This window comes from Vanellus vanellus (genome assembly GCF_965231255.1).
Source record: "Vanellus vanellus genome assembly, chromosome: 8".
NCBI classification, from domain to species: Eukaryota; Metazoa; Chordata; class Aves; order Charadriiformes; family Charadriidae; genus Vanellus; species Vanellus vanellus.
Window position 1 is genome coordinate 27,695,384 of NC_138913.1, and position 17,278 is coordinate 27,712,661.

The 17,278-nt window shown below is 38.4% G+C and overlaps 1 protein-coding gene across 1 annotated transcript in view; it reads left to right on the forward strand.

Annotated features, from left to right (window-relative positions):
- Window positions 1–17,278, forward strand: part of STAG1 (STAG1 cohesin complex component) — a 157,939-nt gene that overhangs the window by 48,718 nt on the left and 91,943 nt on the right. Inside the window, exon 6 of the mRNA XM_082486841.1 lies at window positions 13,548–13,624. Coding sequence (XP_082342967.1) covers window positions 13,548–13,624 — 77 coding nt within the window. The remainder of the gene's footprint in view (window positions 1–13,547; window positions 13,625–17,278) is intronic.

A 17,278-nucleotide genomic window follows, 5' to 3' on the forward strand; every position in this document is an offset into this window, starting at 1 on the left:
AGCAGGAAGAGAGAGGTGGACAGGAGTACATCCCAGTGGTTTAGCTTTGCTTCAACAGCCAAAATAGCAGTATACTCATTTCATCTGATGAGTATGTTCTGGGGCTGCTTTAAGTTGCTGCAGAATGATAGAGCTAGGATATACTGCAGAACAGGGCTATAAATAAAAAACGTAACTCATTTTTTGAATAGTCTCGTCAACCAGTTGATCCATATTATAACACCCTTTGGTGTTTTTATTGTGGACTTCAAGGAAAGTTTGATGTGGGAAGGACAACAAAGCAATTACTAGGCAGTCTGTGTTGTCATGGAGTTAGAGCTGAGAATGTAGTTATGACGAAAAAAACGGGTACTATACAGAAAATTCAGTATTATGGTTAAACTTAAAAATGTGAGCATATTACAGTAAAGACAACCTGATATTAAGACTTCCACACATGTTAAATTGATAGTGGGAGAGGAGTGCTGAGAAACCTTAAAAGGAAAGATTGCCTGAAGTGCTAAAAGCTGGGGGGGGAGGAGGGGGAGAAAAAAAATCTGAGCGGTTTGTTACAAAATACTGAGAAAACTAAATGCTCTTTACCAAATAAAATATTAGCTGTAGGTTATGTTAAAATATTTTATTTTACCCAAGTATTGCTTTGTTTTTTCCCACTTTAAAGAGTTTTCCACCAAGCTGTAAGACATAACCAGAGGAGTAAGGTGGCTGCTTTATTCTGTGGCTGCAAAAATGGTGGTTTGCATCAAAGAATAGTATTACTGGCATGATACTACTTTCTGTATTTACAGGGCCATTTTTAATTTGAGCTAAATACACTGATTGAACTAATTCTGATCCTAAAATTTGTAAGGTGGAGGATCCAAAACAATCCAAGAGGAGATTGTAATAAGGATTTAAGCCATCTTCCGAATTAAACCTGCCTTACTTGCAGTGTTCCTCTTGTGTTTTTCTGCTTTCCTTTTTCCTTAGTGGTACTTGATTAATTTTTCCCCTTGAGTCCACTATCTTTGTGTTAATTAATGTACTCAAACTCTTCGTTCCCTCTTGTATTTCATCTTCTTTTTATTACTATTTGTCTTTCAGCACTCTTTTCAGTACTTGCTGCTTTATCACTTATGTAAAGTTTTGGTTTTCTAGTATTATTAAGTTTACATAGCTGTATCTTTTTTTTACATTTTGCTCTTTAATACTCCTTAGTAAATCCTAGACCTCCACTATTAAGAAGCAAGTTATATTTTGAGCTTTCTCCGTTTTCTGCTCCCTTTTCCACATTCCCACTTTTATTTGTCTTGTCAACACTTGTGATCTGTGTGTGTTCTCTTGCTTCAATTTGCATCTCCAAGTGCCGTTCCACGCAGGTAAAGCTGATCTCAGAGCTGCCGTAGTATTGCTTTTTCTCTACCCTTCTCATGAGACCTACCAGCAGTTTATCTTTTCTCAGTTCAGAGGTGATGGTTCCCTCTTGCATTGTTTTTTGTTTTTTTTTTTTACAAGCATATCCGGACTTTTACTGATTTTGGCTCTGGTTTGTGCTCTCTTGTTCTCTTACCCGTGCCAAAAGATGTTGAGCAACTATTTGTTGTGTTGTTTTAACTTCACTTTTAATATGATGCTTCCTCTTACTTTTCCATAGTAGCCAAGTTCCAATAAAAAAAAAAAAAGCCTCAAGGGCTTTTTTCTATAGGGTTTCAACTAGTTTTAATTTGTAAATCCCTTGTAAATAAAGATCCTGTCTCTGCTCTATAACTCGCTAATCCAGGCACAGAGTCATTGATACAAAAAGCCTTTGAGACAGCATTTTTTTTATTATTTTTCTTCCCCCCGCCCCACCCCCACCCCAAATAAATGAGATGGGCAGACACCAGTCAGTGTTTGCCCAGTGACTGGGGAACTTGGAAAAGGAAGGATGGGCTCTGGGAAGCCTGGAGCTCTTGTTGGTCTCTTTGGTGGTGCTGTTGCTGATAAGGTGCTGCAAATGGCCGACGCTGCTTTTATGTCTTCCACGTACTGCAGCAGCAAGCAGTTTACATAAAACTGTAGCAGGCCTGTGTCAAGTGTATTTCTTCAGAGCCGTGTTTGAAAAGATCTCCTGCAGTTGACAGTGGCTCCCTTGAGGTAAATAAGGCAAGATCAGTTGTCTTGAGGGACAAGAGGCAGAGCGTGGCAGTATGGCGGTCCCTCGGCAGCTGCAGGGGACCGGTGTTTTCGGCCTGCCGAGCTCCGTCAGACCTGTGGTGGAAGGCCTGGCCTGTTGCTGTGAGGGAGGAAGGGTGCCATAGAGGGTTCTCTTTCTCTCTTTTTTTGTTGTTGCTTTGTTTTCTTTCTCAGGAGATACTATTTTTTGTGGGGTCTGGAGCCTGTCACATCAGCTGAAGATCTCTAGATAATTACTCCTCTTTTTGTAAATTGTTTTTTTAGGGCTTCTCTTTCATCTTCCCTTCTTTCCCAATTCTGAGAAACACTGAGACATAGGGCTAGAAATGAGAGTAACAGAGGCGTGAGGAAAGGGTCAGTACTTCACCAGGGGGAGCAGAAAGGCTGAGGGAAGGAGGGGGCAGCCTGGCTTACATAATCCTCCTCGGGGCTCTCTTTTGCCGCCGAACTTCCTGGTAAGCGGAGGTACCATGTTTTATGGAGTTTCGTGTTATGTATCGGGAGAAATTTAGACATTGATTAACAGGACGTCGAGTTTCTCTGGTAAAGAAAATATCCTTTGGCAAAAACGTGTATGAAAGGGGTGTTGAAGGTCGACGGTGTATCTGTGGGTCACTGCTGAGGCGTCCTGTCAGCGTGAACCCGCAGGTGGGACAAGCAAATTCATAGGAAGTAGAAGGAAGGAGGGACTTCCGTAGTGAATATCCTTGGATGAGCTCTGAAGTGAATGTGGATGGTTGCTGTGAAAGAGAGTTTGAAGTTGTTTGAAGCAGGAAATGTGGATAAGTGTGATATGGTGAAGAGTCCGCCTGGATTTGCAGAAGGTGGGGCCCTGGCTCTCCTGAGGGAGAAGCTGAGAGAACAGACTTCAACAATCTCAAGATGTGAAGGCCAAAGGGAGATCTTAACCACTTTCCTCAAATAATGAGAGACTAGAGAGAAGGTGAAGCCGGGCCCTTCAAGCAAATCCATAGTAATAGGTTTGCAGTTAACAGGTACAAGTTGAAACACAGGAAATTCCGGTTTGACATAAGGGAAGACATTTTTGCCGTGAGGCGGTCAGGTACTGGAGGCATAAGGGCTCGGGGAGGCTGTGGGGTCACCATGCTGGGCTGTACTGGGAGCTCAGCTGGACAGCCTGATCTGGTTGTCCCTGCTTTGGAAAGGTGTGGGCTAGCTGACAGGAATCCTACTACTTATTCTAAAATTCTAGACTTCTAAGGAAAATAAGTAGCTGTGAGTTTGACCGTGCACAGACAAACATTTGATAAAAATCACAGGAAACAGAACAGGAAGAAATTGCCTGTTTTAAAATAATAATTATCTGTTTATTACTTTCAAAATGGGTGGGTTAAACCTTTTAGCTACGCAGAAGAATGCATAATAAAGAATCTGTAGTATATGAAGCTTCTTCCAGTATGGTGGAACAGAGATCCATTATTTTTCTCAGCTGAAATCAGTTTATCAGACAGCTTGCATATTTTCAAGGCCTTTGCTATTATATTATCCCACACCTGAGCTGTGCATTTTAACAAGAGACACCTGGTAGAGCTTCAGTTCACACAGCAGGTACTTGTAAAGCATTGATGACTGGCCAAACAGCCGGGGACTAGGGCTGTGCAGGACCGACCCCGCCACAGTTACCTCACCTGTGGCCTCTTGTTACCAACGGCAATAATATTTTGACTCTGCCCTTGGCTACAGAAGTGCTTACACGTTTATGCTCTATCGGTGTGCTCGTGTTTGGATTGTCTGGCTCTTCTCCTGTTGCTGAGCCCCACTGAGAAGCGTCTGACATCTGGCTCCTTCGTCTTTGCACCCTTCCCTCAGGTATTTATTTATTTATACACATAGATAAGATCCACACCCAAGAGAGGGGAAGAGCTTAGGGCTGCACCGGGCCTCTCTCCTCACAGAGAGAAGCTCATGTGGTTGCATGTTAACTGCGCAGGTGAGGGGTGGGTCTAGATGTGAAAACAGTCTTTGATAAAAGCACGCTGAAAGAGTAAATATACCTAAATGGACTTGTTTCAAATACTTGCATTGTTGTGTCTTACATTTAATGTTCAGCTCTGCCTCCAAACTGCTTATGTTTATATTGCTGGATTTCAATAACTTCTTACGGAGTGCAGCCAAAGTCTGCTTCCACATACACAGTGACAAGCCGTAGTTAACTAAGGTTTTGATCCTTGAGCCTGCAGTCATAGAATCATAGAATGGTTTAGGTTGGAAGGGACCTTAAAGACAATCTTGTTCCACCCCCCTGCCCTGAGCAGGGACACCTCCCACCAGCCCAGGTTGCTCCAAGCCCCATCCAACCTGGCCTTGAACACCTCCAGGGATGGGGCAGCCACAGCTTCTCTGGGCAGCCTGGGCCAGGGGCTCACCACCCTCACAGTAAAGAATTTCTTCCTAATATCTAATTTAAATCTGCCCTCTTTCAGTTTAAAACCATTACCCCTCGTCCTGTTACTACACTCCCCATCGTTCCTGTAGTCCTTTTTTAGGTACTGGTACTATCATTGTGAATAAATTGAAAAATATAACCTCTTTGCTTGGCAGTGCTCTGAGAGGCCATGTTACAAATTAGAAATAAAGGACGAATTTATGTGTGTGTGTATTAGAAACAAAGAAAAAAAATACCTCTCTCAAACTTACATTGTACAGACATCTTGAGCATTGAATGCAATTCTGACCATCCCGTTTCTAAGAGGATATACAAAATTAGAGAGAAAAACCCAAGCAATGGGGAAAAGAATGGCAAATAGAAGAACAGTTATTCACTCTTTGTAAAAAAATATCCCAGGTGTACCAAATCAAATGATTAGGCACTTAAAAATAGAATGCAGTACCTTCTTAAGGAATATAGAGCTGAACAGCAGATTTCATTGATGCACCATTTTGTTGATATGAAAAGTACAAATGAATTAAGAGATGATAGATCTACTAACAGCTATTAAATCCAGTAGTCAAAGTGTGAACCTGCAGTTCAGGTAAACCCAAACTAGTGCCAAATGCAAGAGTGATCTCATGGTGACTACTTGTACTTGCACTCTTCCTAACACCTAGTGCTGGTTACCGAGTACAAAAATGCACGTTAGTGTTTGTTCCATCAGATCCACAAGGAATGTTATTCTTAACAAACATTGCCTTACAGCATATGTGCAGGAGACTGCAGCAATGAGTAGTGCTCACAGAAATTAATCTTTCACCCAGAACTAAGTAAATAGGTGGAAAGTTTTGGAGGAGCATAAGCCCAAGAACACATTGGAGTCAGTACTTTCCCCTCTCTCCTCAAGCATAGGTGTCCTCCTTGGTCACAGACTTCTCATTCAGCCAGAGTGAGCTGAGGCAACGCGGGTGCGGGTGCGGCTGCTGGATGTGCTTTCCAAGCACAAAAGCATTAAGACTTTTACAGGAACAAAGCACTGCCTTTGGGGTAGCAAAAGCTCCTGAGCTTTTTACTCATGTTCATGTCATTTGCTGTTGTTCAAGTCTGAAGTTATCTGACAAAAAGGTGGGTGCCTTGTGAGAATTACTTCTTCAAGCCATCAAAGCATGAATAGGTCTATTTTGTGAAATTATTCAGTACGAGTACTAGATTGCAAGTTCAGTGGCTTTGATTATTACTTGGCTTCTGTTACTCAGTCAGTGACATTAACATCAAGAGGAAAAGCAGCTTACAGCTTCCAAATGCAAATACTGTAGAGCTATATCAAACCAGTGTTGTCTGCCTTAAACTCAAGAGTAAGGAAGTTTTCTTTAACAAAATTTTAAGACTTGGACACATGAAACGTACTATTTTTTGATGTACTAAATTATGTAGGCCCACTTCTTTGCCTACTGGTTGTTTGTGGAATTAGCATGCTTTTTTCCTGAGGAACATTATTTGCCATTTTATCAATTTCGTTACTGTGCAATGCTTTGGCGGTGTTGGCTGTCAGCTTTAATTCTAGCTGTTCTAAATAATTGTCACCAGCAAACTTTGTCTGCTCCATTATAATTCTTTCTTTCAAAGCAATTCTATCTGCCACTTAGCACATTTTTGTCAACACCAACGCTTAGAAAGATCTATTGATAGGTTCATTCCATTCTGACCAAACTGACCATTTTTGCTGTCTTTGCTTTCCTGTCTTTTAAACTGAAATAGAAATTCTTTATTATTGCATACCAACTTCTGTAAGAACTAAGATGAAGGAGATCATTATAGGATTTTGAAAATTAATGTGTTGCAGAAATGAATGACTTTTAGCTACTTATTGATGCCTGATGGAGCTCCCAGGGGGTTGTGAAGCATTACTTCACAAAAATAACATCAACTCTTGAATGGGACCACCAGTTCTGTAGTACATCACCTTGCAGTCTGGCACAGCAATCAGATTTAATGGTATGTCGTTCTTTGGGTCACTCCTGTATTCTTCATTTTTTCCCTTTTTTATTCTTCTGACACTCAGGATAGTTTAAGCACGTAGCAAATTCTCACACATTATTGGAGCTTAGGAATTTCGTAGGTTTTGGTTTCTTTATAGTAGATGTTAAGTTTCTATCACTCTTTAGTATAAGAATGTGAACTTATTTCTTGCAGAAAGGGTAAATAACTGTATTGTCATTAACACAAATCATTGTCCCCCTTTGTAAAAATTTCTGACAGTCTTCAGTGTATTTTTCCCTTGATCTGTAACGAGGGAGTCATTACCTTCACTGTTATCTTTGGGATCAAATAACATTTTGTTTTTTTAAGAGATGAACAGTTCAAATTATATGAAACACTACTTATACAGATGAAATTGTCAATGTCTTAATCTCATTCAGAACTTTGAAATTCTAAATGTAATACAGAATTGCTCACTCTGAAAATGGAACAATAATCCTTGAATTTGGGTGTCAGAAATAGCAAGGCTTTGATACTAGAATTCCATTGTTTCGTGCAGTTGAGCCCAATGATAGTGAAAACAGTAAGTCTTCCCAGCTTTACTGACATTTTTGACGACCTTTATTGATACTCCTTGTAGCTATTGGCACTATTAACATTACTGGTTGGTTGAAGTCAGTTTCCATTTTAGTAAACATTAAGAGATTATATTGAGGCTTTTATACTGGGCGAGATGTCTTCCTTTAGGCTGAATTTGGTTCTGAAAGAAACAGTTCAGCTAATTTTTCAAATGACAGTGAGAAAAAAGTGTTTTCTTGTTTATGTTTAAGTTGTGTAAACCAGAACAATAACAGATTTCTGGACCTTACATTATGGAGGAGGTAAAATCGAAATTCTTTAGTAGCGGTCCCTGTGAATGTGCCTCTTTCTGTCTCAATTAATTACTGTGTATGTTATGTGTACATGCCATCGTTGGACATGTAATGAGCACAGAGTAGGAACTGTAGGTGGCAGTCAGGCATTGGGAGGAGAGAGCACAAAAGGTCCATAAGAATGATGAAAGGACTGTAACGACCAAAGTTTCCTCCATTCCAGATCCTAGATTTCGTTGCAGATTTTCTCAGCTGTAACATCACATTGCAATAGAGAAACATGTTTCTACCCTCAAGTATCTGTTCATGATGACAAGTAACAAATTACTTTATTTTCTCTGCTGTCTTATGGAAACCTGTTCTATTTATATGTTTCTTATACTGCTTAAGACTCACAGTGGGGCTAACAGTTCTCTGTAATGGCTTTTCTAGTCTTTATCTAATTCCCCCAAAAAATTCTTGGAAGGATTTTTAGCAAAATCAAGATCTGATAATTAAGGAAAAAGAGCTTGCCACTAAATCCTTGTCCTGTGAAACATTTACATGTATATTTGTTCTGAAATCTAGAATATCATTCTTGAAAATGTCTAGGCAGTGATAGAAGGGGAGAGAAGCTGGGAAGTTCTGCTGTAGACACGTACTATGAAACATCAAAACAAGAAGGCCCAATACAAAAGCTTCATTGTTGTTTTTTAATCAGTATATAGAGTTGTATGATGTACAGTAGGTTGTGAGATGAAGGGACTTAAGCTAGCAAGGTGTCATCAAGGAGTAGAATTAGCAAGTTAAGGATTGTCCAGTGAATTCTTGCAACGTGATGGTGATGATTTTTTGATACAAGAAGATTGGAGAACACAAATGGAAAACACTTCTCTAGAGGTAATTCTCATTATTGGGATGGCAAAGAGCTCAATCATTAGAATAATAGTATTCCTAGTTCTATGAGAGCAAAGTGAAGGGCAGAACAACGATAATGGTGTTCAAAAGAGGAAGAGATTATACTGAAAAAATAGATACATGAGTCTGCGTGGGAAACACAACCAAGTTAAAAAAAAATGAAGAGCTTCCTGCTCCAAAAAATTATATTCGAGACTTAAGTGCAAAATAACCTACCTCAAAGGAGGAATAGGAATTATAGCAAGAGAACAACTTGTTTGGATCTTCCGCTATGGAATGGCTTAAAAATCAAAATGGAACACAAAAAATCAAATAAAGGTAAATATTCAAGAATTGTAGGAGCATGTTGGACAAAATCGGAGCAATGCATGAAATAAGTAAGACAAAAGTAAGGTTAACAATTATATTCTAGTATGTAAATTAATAAGCAGAAGGTCAATTAAAAAATTGGACTGCAACAGGAGAATACACTTTTCCTATGTATACTGTGTGTCAGGTGAATGGTGAGGAGTTAACATTGCAGGGAGATTTCAGAGAATGCATTCAAACGTATTTTGGGAACTGACAGATACTTGGTTTTGATTTTGTTGTAGGAGGGTAGACTTAGATGAACCATTAGAATTCTTTTTAACAGTTGCCTGTGATTCTCTGTTTGATAAGGTTTTAATTGCATGAGGCTGTATGTTTTTCATGTTTCATTGGGATTCCTGCTGATTCAGTCAGTAAGAGTTCACTGTCTAAAGCTGTGCTAAGGATCAATCAGGGCTATGTCTTTTAAGAAGATACTGGGTTTTGAATACTGCATCATAGGTGGCAAAAGTTGGGCAATGTAGAGTCCGTGCAACAGCAAGAATTGGGGAATAAGTCAATAAAAGTGTCTTCTATTCCTGTATGTGCTGTGAAAGCTGAAATTCAACTAAGTATTTAGGCTAGCTTCTTTCTAGAATCCTGACTTTGGGTTTCAGTAAAGTGTTTATGTTTTCAAGCACAGAAATCATTAGAAAGTTAGGAGCCCTGATGGGATTTAGGAGTCTCAATGTCTATTTGGAGGTGCTTCAGCTGTCCCAATACTGCTTCCATTTAGATTAATGATTAATGCCTATTGATTCCAATGAGGTAAGATTTGCTTCAGTGTTCCTATGTGATTGAGAGCCAGCCCCAGAAGATAAACTTTTTTTTATTGGCGTGAGTAATTTCTGGTTAGTTTCAGGCAGCTCTCTTCTGGGAATGGTAAATGAAGTGTTACAGAAGTGTAACATGACCCAGGTTGAGCAGTGAGAAATAATGTGGTCTTTAAGGTTTGACTTCAGTCTTTGTTTATCATCTTTCATACAGAGATTTGTCACTAACACTTCTGAGACAATTAAAAACTGCACTTAGAGACATTGTAGAAGTCGATTATTTCTTATGATCTAAATGGTAAGTGGGGAGAAAGATATATGAAATGTACGTTGAATGATATCTAGGGAAAGAAATATTGCCCATCCAGCAATTCTGTAATTGTCATCCATCCTTGCAAGATCTTTATTAAACTTGCCCTGTCTTGACAATTTCAGCAGTCAAAATTACTTCCCAGTGCTCTGATCCCAACTATCGACTTTCAGCTAATGCAAAAGATTACATTGCCTTTTTCATATGATACTTTCCAGTGCAAATATTCTAGAGTCTTCATTTTGATGCCTTTATAAATCTTTCTTCTGGTTACTGTTTTTCCAATTTGTGTGGTTGAGAGATGCTAATCAGTCACCATGAATTTAAGGTCCCACGATTAATCCTTCTTTGGCAAGAGACAGCAGGCTTACTTTATATCCATCGACTTTAGTCTCGAGCTGCAATTTTCCCATCATTTCTCTTGCAGGTTACTCAGTTTGGGCAAGTGGTCCCAAAGAGAAGGGATAAAATTGGCTGTGTAGCTTCTGTGAATAAAGATGCCAGAGATTAAAACTGACTATATAGTATAGTTAGTATATTACATAGTATATAATTTATTACCAACTTTCAGGAATTTGGATTTCAGGAGTCCATTTACTAGGGAGTACTTTGGTTTCATTAGTAGTGTTTAAATGACTGTGGGCTGTTATAGGTGGAGTACCATTTATGCAGTGGCCTTGTTCGTGTTGTATAAACTTCCCTTTCCTATAGAAATACCAGAATCGCCATATGCAGGAGGCCATAGGAGTGTAGTATTTGGTAGGATGATGTTCCCTGATTTCCAGCAGTGGTTAGTACCTTCTGTTTCAGAGGAGGAAAGGTAGTTGTGGGACAAGTGGCATCCAAAGAGTACACTCTTTAACTCCCGGTATTAAAGGTTGATTGGTGCTCAAACTTGAGAGCTGACACATCTTACAAAGCTCTTGGAGATTTTTGTTGTTACTTTTCTTTTGCAGGGCTTACTATTATAAGTGGTTAGTGTTCCCACTGTAAGTATATATTTTGAAGCCACTGAGTCTGTGGTGTGTTTTATCGCCTGGAAATGTTATATCTTGTTTTGTGCACAGTTTGTTGTTTTTTAAAGCGTATTCATCCAATTTTGTATAGGCCCTTTCAGTCTTTCTCTTCTCTAGTTGAAATAATGCTGTGACATTATTACAACATATAACACCTCTGCACAGTGATCAATAGCAATCCTAAAGTGCACAGGAGATAGATGATGCTGTCTCAGTTCTAGTCATGGAAGGTAAAAAGCCTTTCCGTGATTCAGGAGAAACTGTTTGTGGTCTGTAGTCCTGTGTTTGCAGCCTCTCCCCTTGGCCAACTTAGTGGGCAGGTTCCATGTGTCTGTGGCACAGTGTGTACAATTTGCTGTCTGGTGGTAACATGGAGGGTGCGCGCATCCAGTATGAGCCATCAGCTTCCTCTGCACAGTTACTACATCTGCAAAGTTGCTGAATTAAAGAAGCAGTGCTTTAAACAGTCACTTCCTTGAAATGGATTCCTTGAGAAAAGTTGTCAAGGAAAATTTCTGAAGGATGGTGAGACACTGGCCCAGGTTGCCCAGAGAAGCTGTGGCTGCCCCATCCCTGGAGGTGTTCAAGGCCAGGTTGAATGGGGCTTGGAGCAACCTGGGCTGGTGGGAGGTTTCTCTGCCCAGGGCAGGGGTGTGGAACTGGGTGGTCTTTAAGGTCCCTTCCAATGTAAACCATTCTATGAAAAATTATACTTGACTACGAAGTAACATGCAAGAGGTCATGTAAGAAGTAACAATATCTGTGCCACTAGTAATAGTGACCCCAGTATAATGGCATTCTGTATCCTCAGGGAGAAAAGATACAGAGAACCACAACAGAATCATACAAAGTTGAAGGGAGATTTGAATTGAGTGAAGTGCATTTTGCTTATGGTATTTTTACTTTTTTTGCCAAAGTAACAGGTTTATGTATTTTATGGAAGCCATTTAAGGCTATTAACAAAAGTCATAAATAGATCTGAATAAAATTAGAATTAGAGCTATAAAAAATAAAACAACAAAGGTCAATAGGTTATTCAATGAGGGTTATATTACCAATGAGAAGTACAGATGACATCATGCAGTGAGAGAAAGAGGTATTAATGCAGCTGAGGTGGATTTCTAAGAATAGCTGCCCACTCTTCAATGCATTGAGACATACTGAAACTGTTTCACTTATTCAAAACAGAACTTTCAATATTGGAGGAGACATTAAAATATAGCTGCATTTAGAGATTATTTCAAAGCTGATAAAACGGCTCTTCAGCTGTCGTATGGTAGTACTCTCTTGGGTTTTATATTAATATGTTGCATTACTAATTGTTCATTATAAATATGGAAATTACCATGCACAAACTTAAATCACCATTGTTAGAACTGAGGTTGGCAGTGTTACCCAGTATAAAATAGATAACAAGTACATATTACTTTATGAAGAAGCACAACCAGTTCAAGAAATTGATAGTTAAGTTGCATTGTAAAATGGTACCCCTACTAAGAAACTTAGGATTGGTGTGCTGTAACTGTGCTTGCATAATTTGAAATGCGTGTGTTTCTAATGCTTGATTTTCAAGGAGTAAAATATCGGAATTCAAACATTCCCATAATATTTAGTATGCTTAACTTATCTGTATTTTTCCTTTGTACAAGGACTAATACTATTAGCTGTTAAGCTTCTACTGTGTATGATGGTTTGAATTTTTGGAGCTGTGCAGTGGATCATTAATCCAATTGAACTTTTTGGAAAAGCAGGGAGACTTCATCTTTGTAATGTTAATGTTATTGGCATGGGTTTTGTAGTGGTGCGGTTTGCTTAAGTTTTCTGCATTTCCTCCATTAACAAAAGAAGATTGTGAAGTGGCAAAAAGAAGACCGTGCAGTAGCAAAAGAAATGTTTTTTTTTTTTTATGTTGACTTGTGTTGTACGGCTGAATATTTAGACAATGTGTAGTTGCAAAGGAAATAATGTCTAAAAATATTAATTTATACTGATTGAACTTAGGATCACCTCACAAGAATTTTCATTCATTGCTATTGTGTTGTTATATTTTCAATTTTGATAGCTTTGTTTAATTTACAATGAAAAGTTAATTCTGTCGACTTTGCTGTTGAGGTAACAGGGGGGAATGGCATAATCCAGATGAAGGAATAACATAGGTGCGATTGGCTGCTTTTGGCCCCAAGCTGGCTCACATCTTGACTGAGCCCTTCGGAGTCTGTGGTTTTGGGAAAAACTCTCTGACAGTAGCACTGCATGATGCAGTTGCTGTGATCTGCAGGTGCTGTAGGTCTGTTCCCACGGTGCTGTGCCGAAATCAGTAAGCTGTGCCGGTCCTGAGCTAAGCAGTTTGAAAACCACTCCTGTGTCTCTGCATAGAGTTCATGGTATATCTGTAATCCAGGTGACCTGACGTAAAAAGTGGAGAATTACTAGTAGTGGCTGTGGAACTGAAAGATGGTCTTCATTTTATTTTGCACACAAAATTAAAAACACTTGGTAACTGCAGACACAGCAGGAGTCCTACGTTTCTATCACTTCTATATCACATTTGCTCAGTTGTAAAGAGTGAAAAGATGGAAAATTTCATTAACTCCTAATTTGACAGCAGTTTACAGGACAGATGATTTATTTTTTTTCCCCACTTCTTCAAGAGGCAGTCTTGTTCAATGTGTTCCTGTTCTTATTGCATTATATACTCTTTCATATGTATTATTGAGCTGTAAGTTTAGCAGTAGCAAAACGTTGATATTTTGATGTATCAAAAAGGATTTTGTTAATTTCTTTTGTTCCTTCATTGCATTACAGGTACTGTAAGAATTGAAATGTTCAGGAACATGCAAAATGCAGAAATCATAAGGAAAATGACAGAAGAATTTGATGAGGTATAGTATGCAAATAGTTCTTTAAACATTATTAAATATTCCAATATACTTCTGTTTTAAAATAAAAATGCAATGGGCAAGAAACCAGTGGATAAGCAACGTCTTAGTATGAGAAATTGCATTCAGAAGCAAAGCAGCAATTTAAACTATTGGATGAGGAATAATGAGAAGTCAGCATGAGCTTTAGGAAAGAATAATAATGGAAAAGCAAAAGGTACTAAAATAATTAGAAAAGGTAGTTACAGTCCCTCATCTTGAAAAGTCAGGGTTGTGGATTGAGTAGGATCTGAGTGCTGAAATACTGGTACTGAAAAGTTTGTGAATTAGCCAGTTTAAGGGCATAAGTGTGCTATCACACAAAAGCGTGGAGCAAGCTCACACCCGGTGGTGTAAGAGAGCCTGACCAAGTCTGACTCTGCCAAAACTAGCTTGGGTTCATGCTAGCCCTGGACTGAATCTGTGTAGACCCTCATATATCTTTGTACAGCTTTAGGGATGTCCTTGTCTGTCTGCATCCTGGGTGTTAGAGAGGTTAATAAGAGCAGGCAGTAAGAAGAACTGTAGAAAGTTTTCTCATCCCACTGAAATTGGTGGTGGTATTTTGGATTCTGAAGTTCATCTCTTGGAACTGTTGTCACACAACAAAGAACTCCAGATTCCTGAGAGAGGACTGCAGGCTGTTGCAGCACTCTGCTCTGTTTGATGTCTGCAAATTAATGTTTTGTTCATTTGAAATGGCAATTTAAACCAAATAGTAACTTGACATGAAAATTACCATTTCGGAACAGCGTTACAGGAGGAAATACTCTTTCAAAAGATCTGAGCATTTTGTTTGAAACAAGTGTATTACAATTCAGATTGGGTATCTTCTGTCAAAATAAAAATGTTCCTAATGGTGAATGCTTTTTAGCTTTGAGATTTTTGAACTTTGATTTTCATGTTAAATATTCTGAATATTCATTTTGCTTAGTGAGGAAAACAAATGCTGAAACAGAAATTTTCTGCAGGGCAGCAGTGTCTTTTCCTGAACATTTCTAAATGGAATGCCAAGGCTGTGGTTCAAAAAGTTAAGCAGGAAAATTATAAATGTGAGCACTGCTCTTTTTCAGGATTTACTTCTGCACGATTCCCATCTTGTTCATGGCCTTGAACAACAAAATGTTTAACTATGTACTTAACTACGGTCATGTGGATGCCTCTTTTGCTGTATTCGCTCAGGGCCTTTCTGTACAGGTGGGATAGGGTACAGTAAATAAAATTTAGGTGTACGATGACAAACAGAAGGATTGTATCAATTCATGCTATGTTCTGGCTGAATTACTTTTGCTTTTTAAAACATCACCCAACCAAAGTTAGTAAAATGCACTGAATTTTTACTAGTGTAATTTGAAAACATAATTGGATATTGTCTTTAGTCTAGCCCCATTGTACAAAATAAATGGCCAAGACACTGTCTAAAAGCCAAAGAACATTGATTTTGCTTAAGGGAGGACTGTCTCACAGTTGATGGAAGAAAGTATTTGTCAAAAAACCCTTTTCAAAAACTGTCAGATTTTGCCAAAGGAGAAAAAAACCCTCTCTTCCTTATGCACAGTATGAATGTACATATAAGCAATGTATCTCAAAGTATTACAGTTAGTGGTACATTAGCTTTCTTTCTCCATTACCTAAAACTTTTCAAAAGTTTTACAGTTCTCACAGAAAGTTTCCATTCTAGCTTTTGCCCTAACACTTGAATGGATTTGCGAAAGAGTTTGTGGGTTTTGGTATAAAAGCATGAAATTGTTAGTCTTAGAAATCTTAGTCTTTGAAATCTGGAATACACTTATACCCTGTTAGCAGTGGAAAATATTTTAGAATTCAGTGCAGTTTTCTACTGATGTTCATCTATCAGATGGTAAGTTTAGAATTGTTATATGACCTATTTCATATTATATGTTATACGACCTACGCTCATACTGGCAGTCATAATATTTCAGACTGATCTGTGCAGGTTGTCATTGTCAGAAAAAAAGTTCTGCCAAAATATAAGCTTTTAGAATAAGAGCAGCTTACGTTACTGTTCAGCGTAAAACACATAATGAAACAAAATCTTCCTCAGTCTTCAGCAGATTGTAAAATTTCAATTGCGAACGGCATAGGGTATATATGGTAGATAGTATCTGTTATGGTATAAAGTACCTGTTGTCATATTTGTGACTTGATAAATCATTTCTACAAGTCTACAGCTAATAGGAAAAAAAAAAGTAGAAGTTAGTATTAGCTAGGGCAAAGTCTTGCATTATCTATTCATTAGCACAGTATGCTGCCCAGAAAATACCTTAATCTCCATTGAAGATGTTCAGATTTACTGCTTTCTTTACCTTCGCAAGATTGCCGCATTGTCTTATCAGTGCTGCAGTAATCAGCTGGCTGCTGGTCCTAATTTCTGCATTTATGGTAGGGACTGAAGCACTGATTTTCCTCATCATGAGTGGAGGAACACTTGTACAGGACTTAAATTTTGGAAATAACTTAGTTCATTGCTGCCACAGGTTCAGTTTGGGACGGAATTCCATGGACATCCATCTGCTGCACTATTTGGGTGTGTGGCTTATGAGTACAGGCATTTTGTAGACAAATTCCCTCATAATTCTTGTGCTAGAGTTAGCAGGTGGACAAAAACTCATTTTGATTTGAGTTTTCTAACCTTTGGACCATCAAATATCACCTATCATTGTCACTGTTGTATCACATTTTTATAGGTATTCAAGAATAAAAGTTCCAATAAAGTGGCTTTATTGTCTATTTATTCTTCCCATTTCAGCTAGATGAGATGGTCTTCATGCAGTCTTCATATGCTTTTCAAATGGATTGTCTAATATGTAATTGTAGGTTAAAAATACATCATATAAATGTGAGTAGTTACGCACAGCACTAGAGATTCTGAGGATCTGTTCCAAAGAAATTATATATACATACCTCTAGAAAGAATATATTCTGTCTGTAATATGTGTGGAGTTCCCACAGGTACTGTGCAGGCGGGGACTCAGTCTGGAGATTATTTGTGAAAATAAGGTGTAAGCAGGGAGAAGAGAAGGAGTCTGGAGTGTTCATATGGAGTTGCTGTCAGGAAAACATTGAGGAGAAAGCTTTAACATTTTAATTTCAGTCCTAAAGTTAAATAAATATGAGACTAATGCAGGGCTCCTATTTACATGACAAGACAATGTACCTTGCATTTAGCCATAAACAAAGAACACTTGGAAACACATGGCACAGCTGATGATACTGCTACATATTTTAAACTGTTTATCTGGGTTTCTACTACGTAACACTTTGATCTGATTCACAGAAGTTCTGAGGACTCACAGCACCAATTGAATATGCTAAGGAGGTATCTTTGTCAGGAGCTTTACAACCCTCTGAGTTGTTTGGGGTTTTTTTGTTTTTTTTAAGACCAAAGCTCCTATTTCTCTCAAATTGGACATTCAAAGTTAGAAATAAAAATACTGCTCATTAAGATAATGTGATTCAGCATTTCAGTGAATGAGACAGGTCATTAAAAGTGCCTTATAATTTTATCTTTCTAACATTTGAGTGCTTGCCTTTGCAATTTTAATTATTATTTTAGGATGATTGAAATGTGTGTTATTTGGTTAAATATGCAGGGGC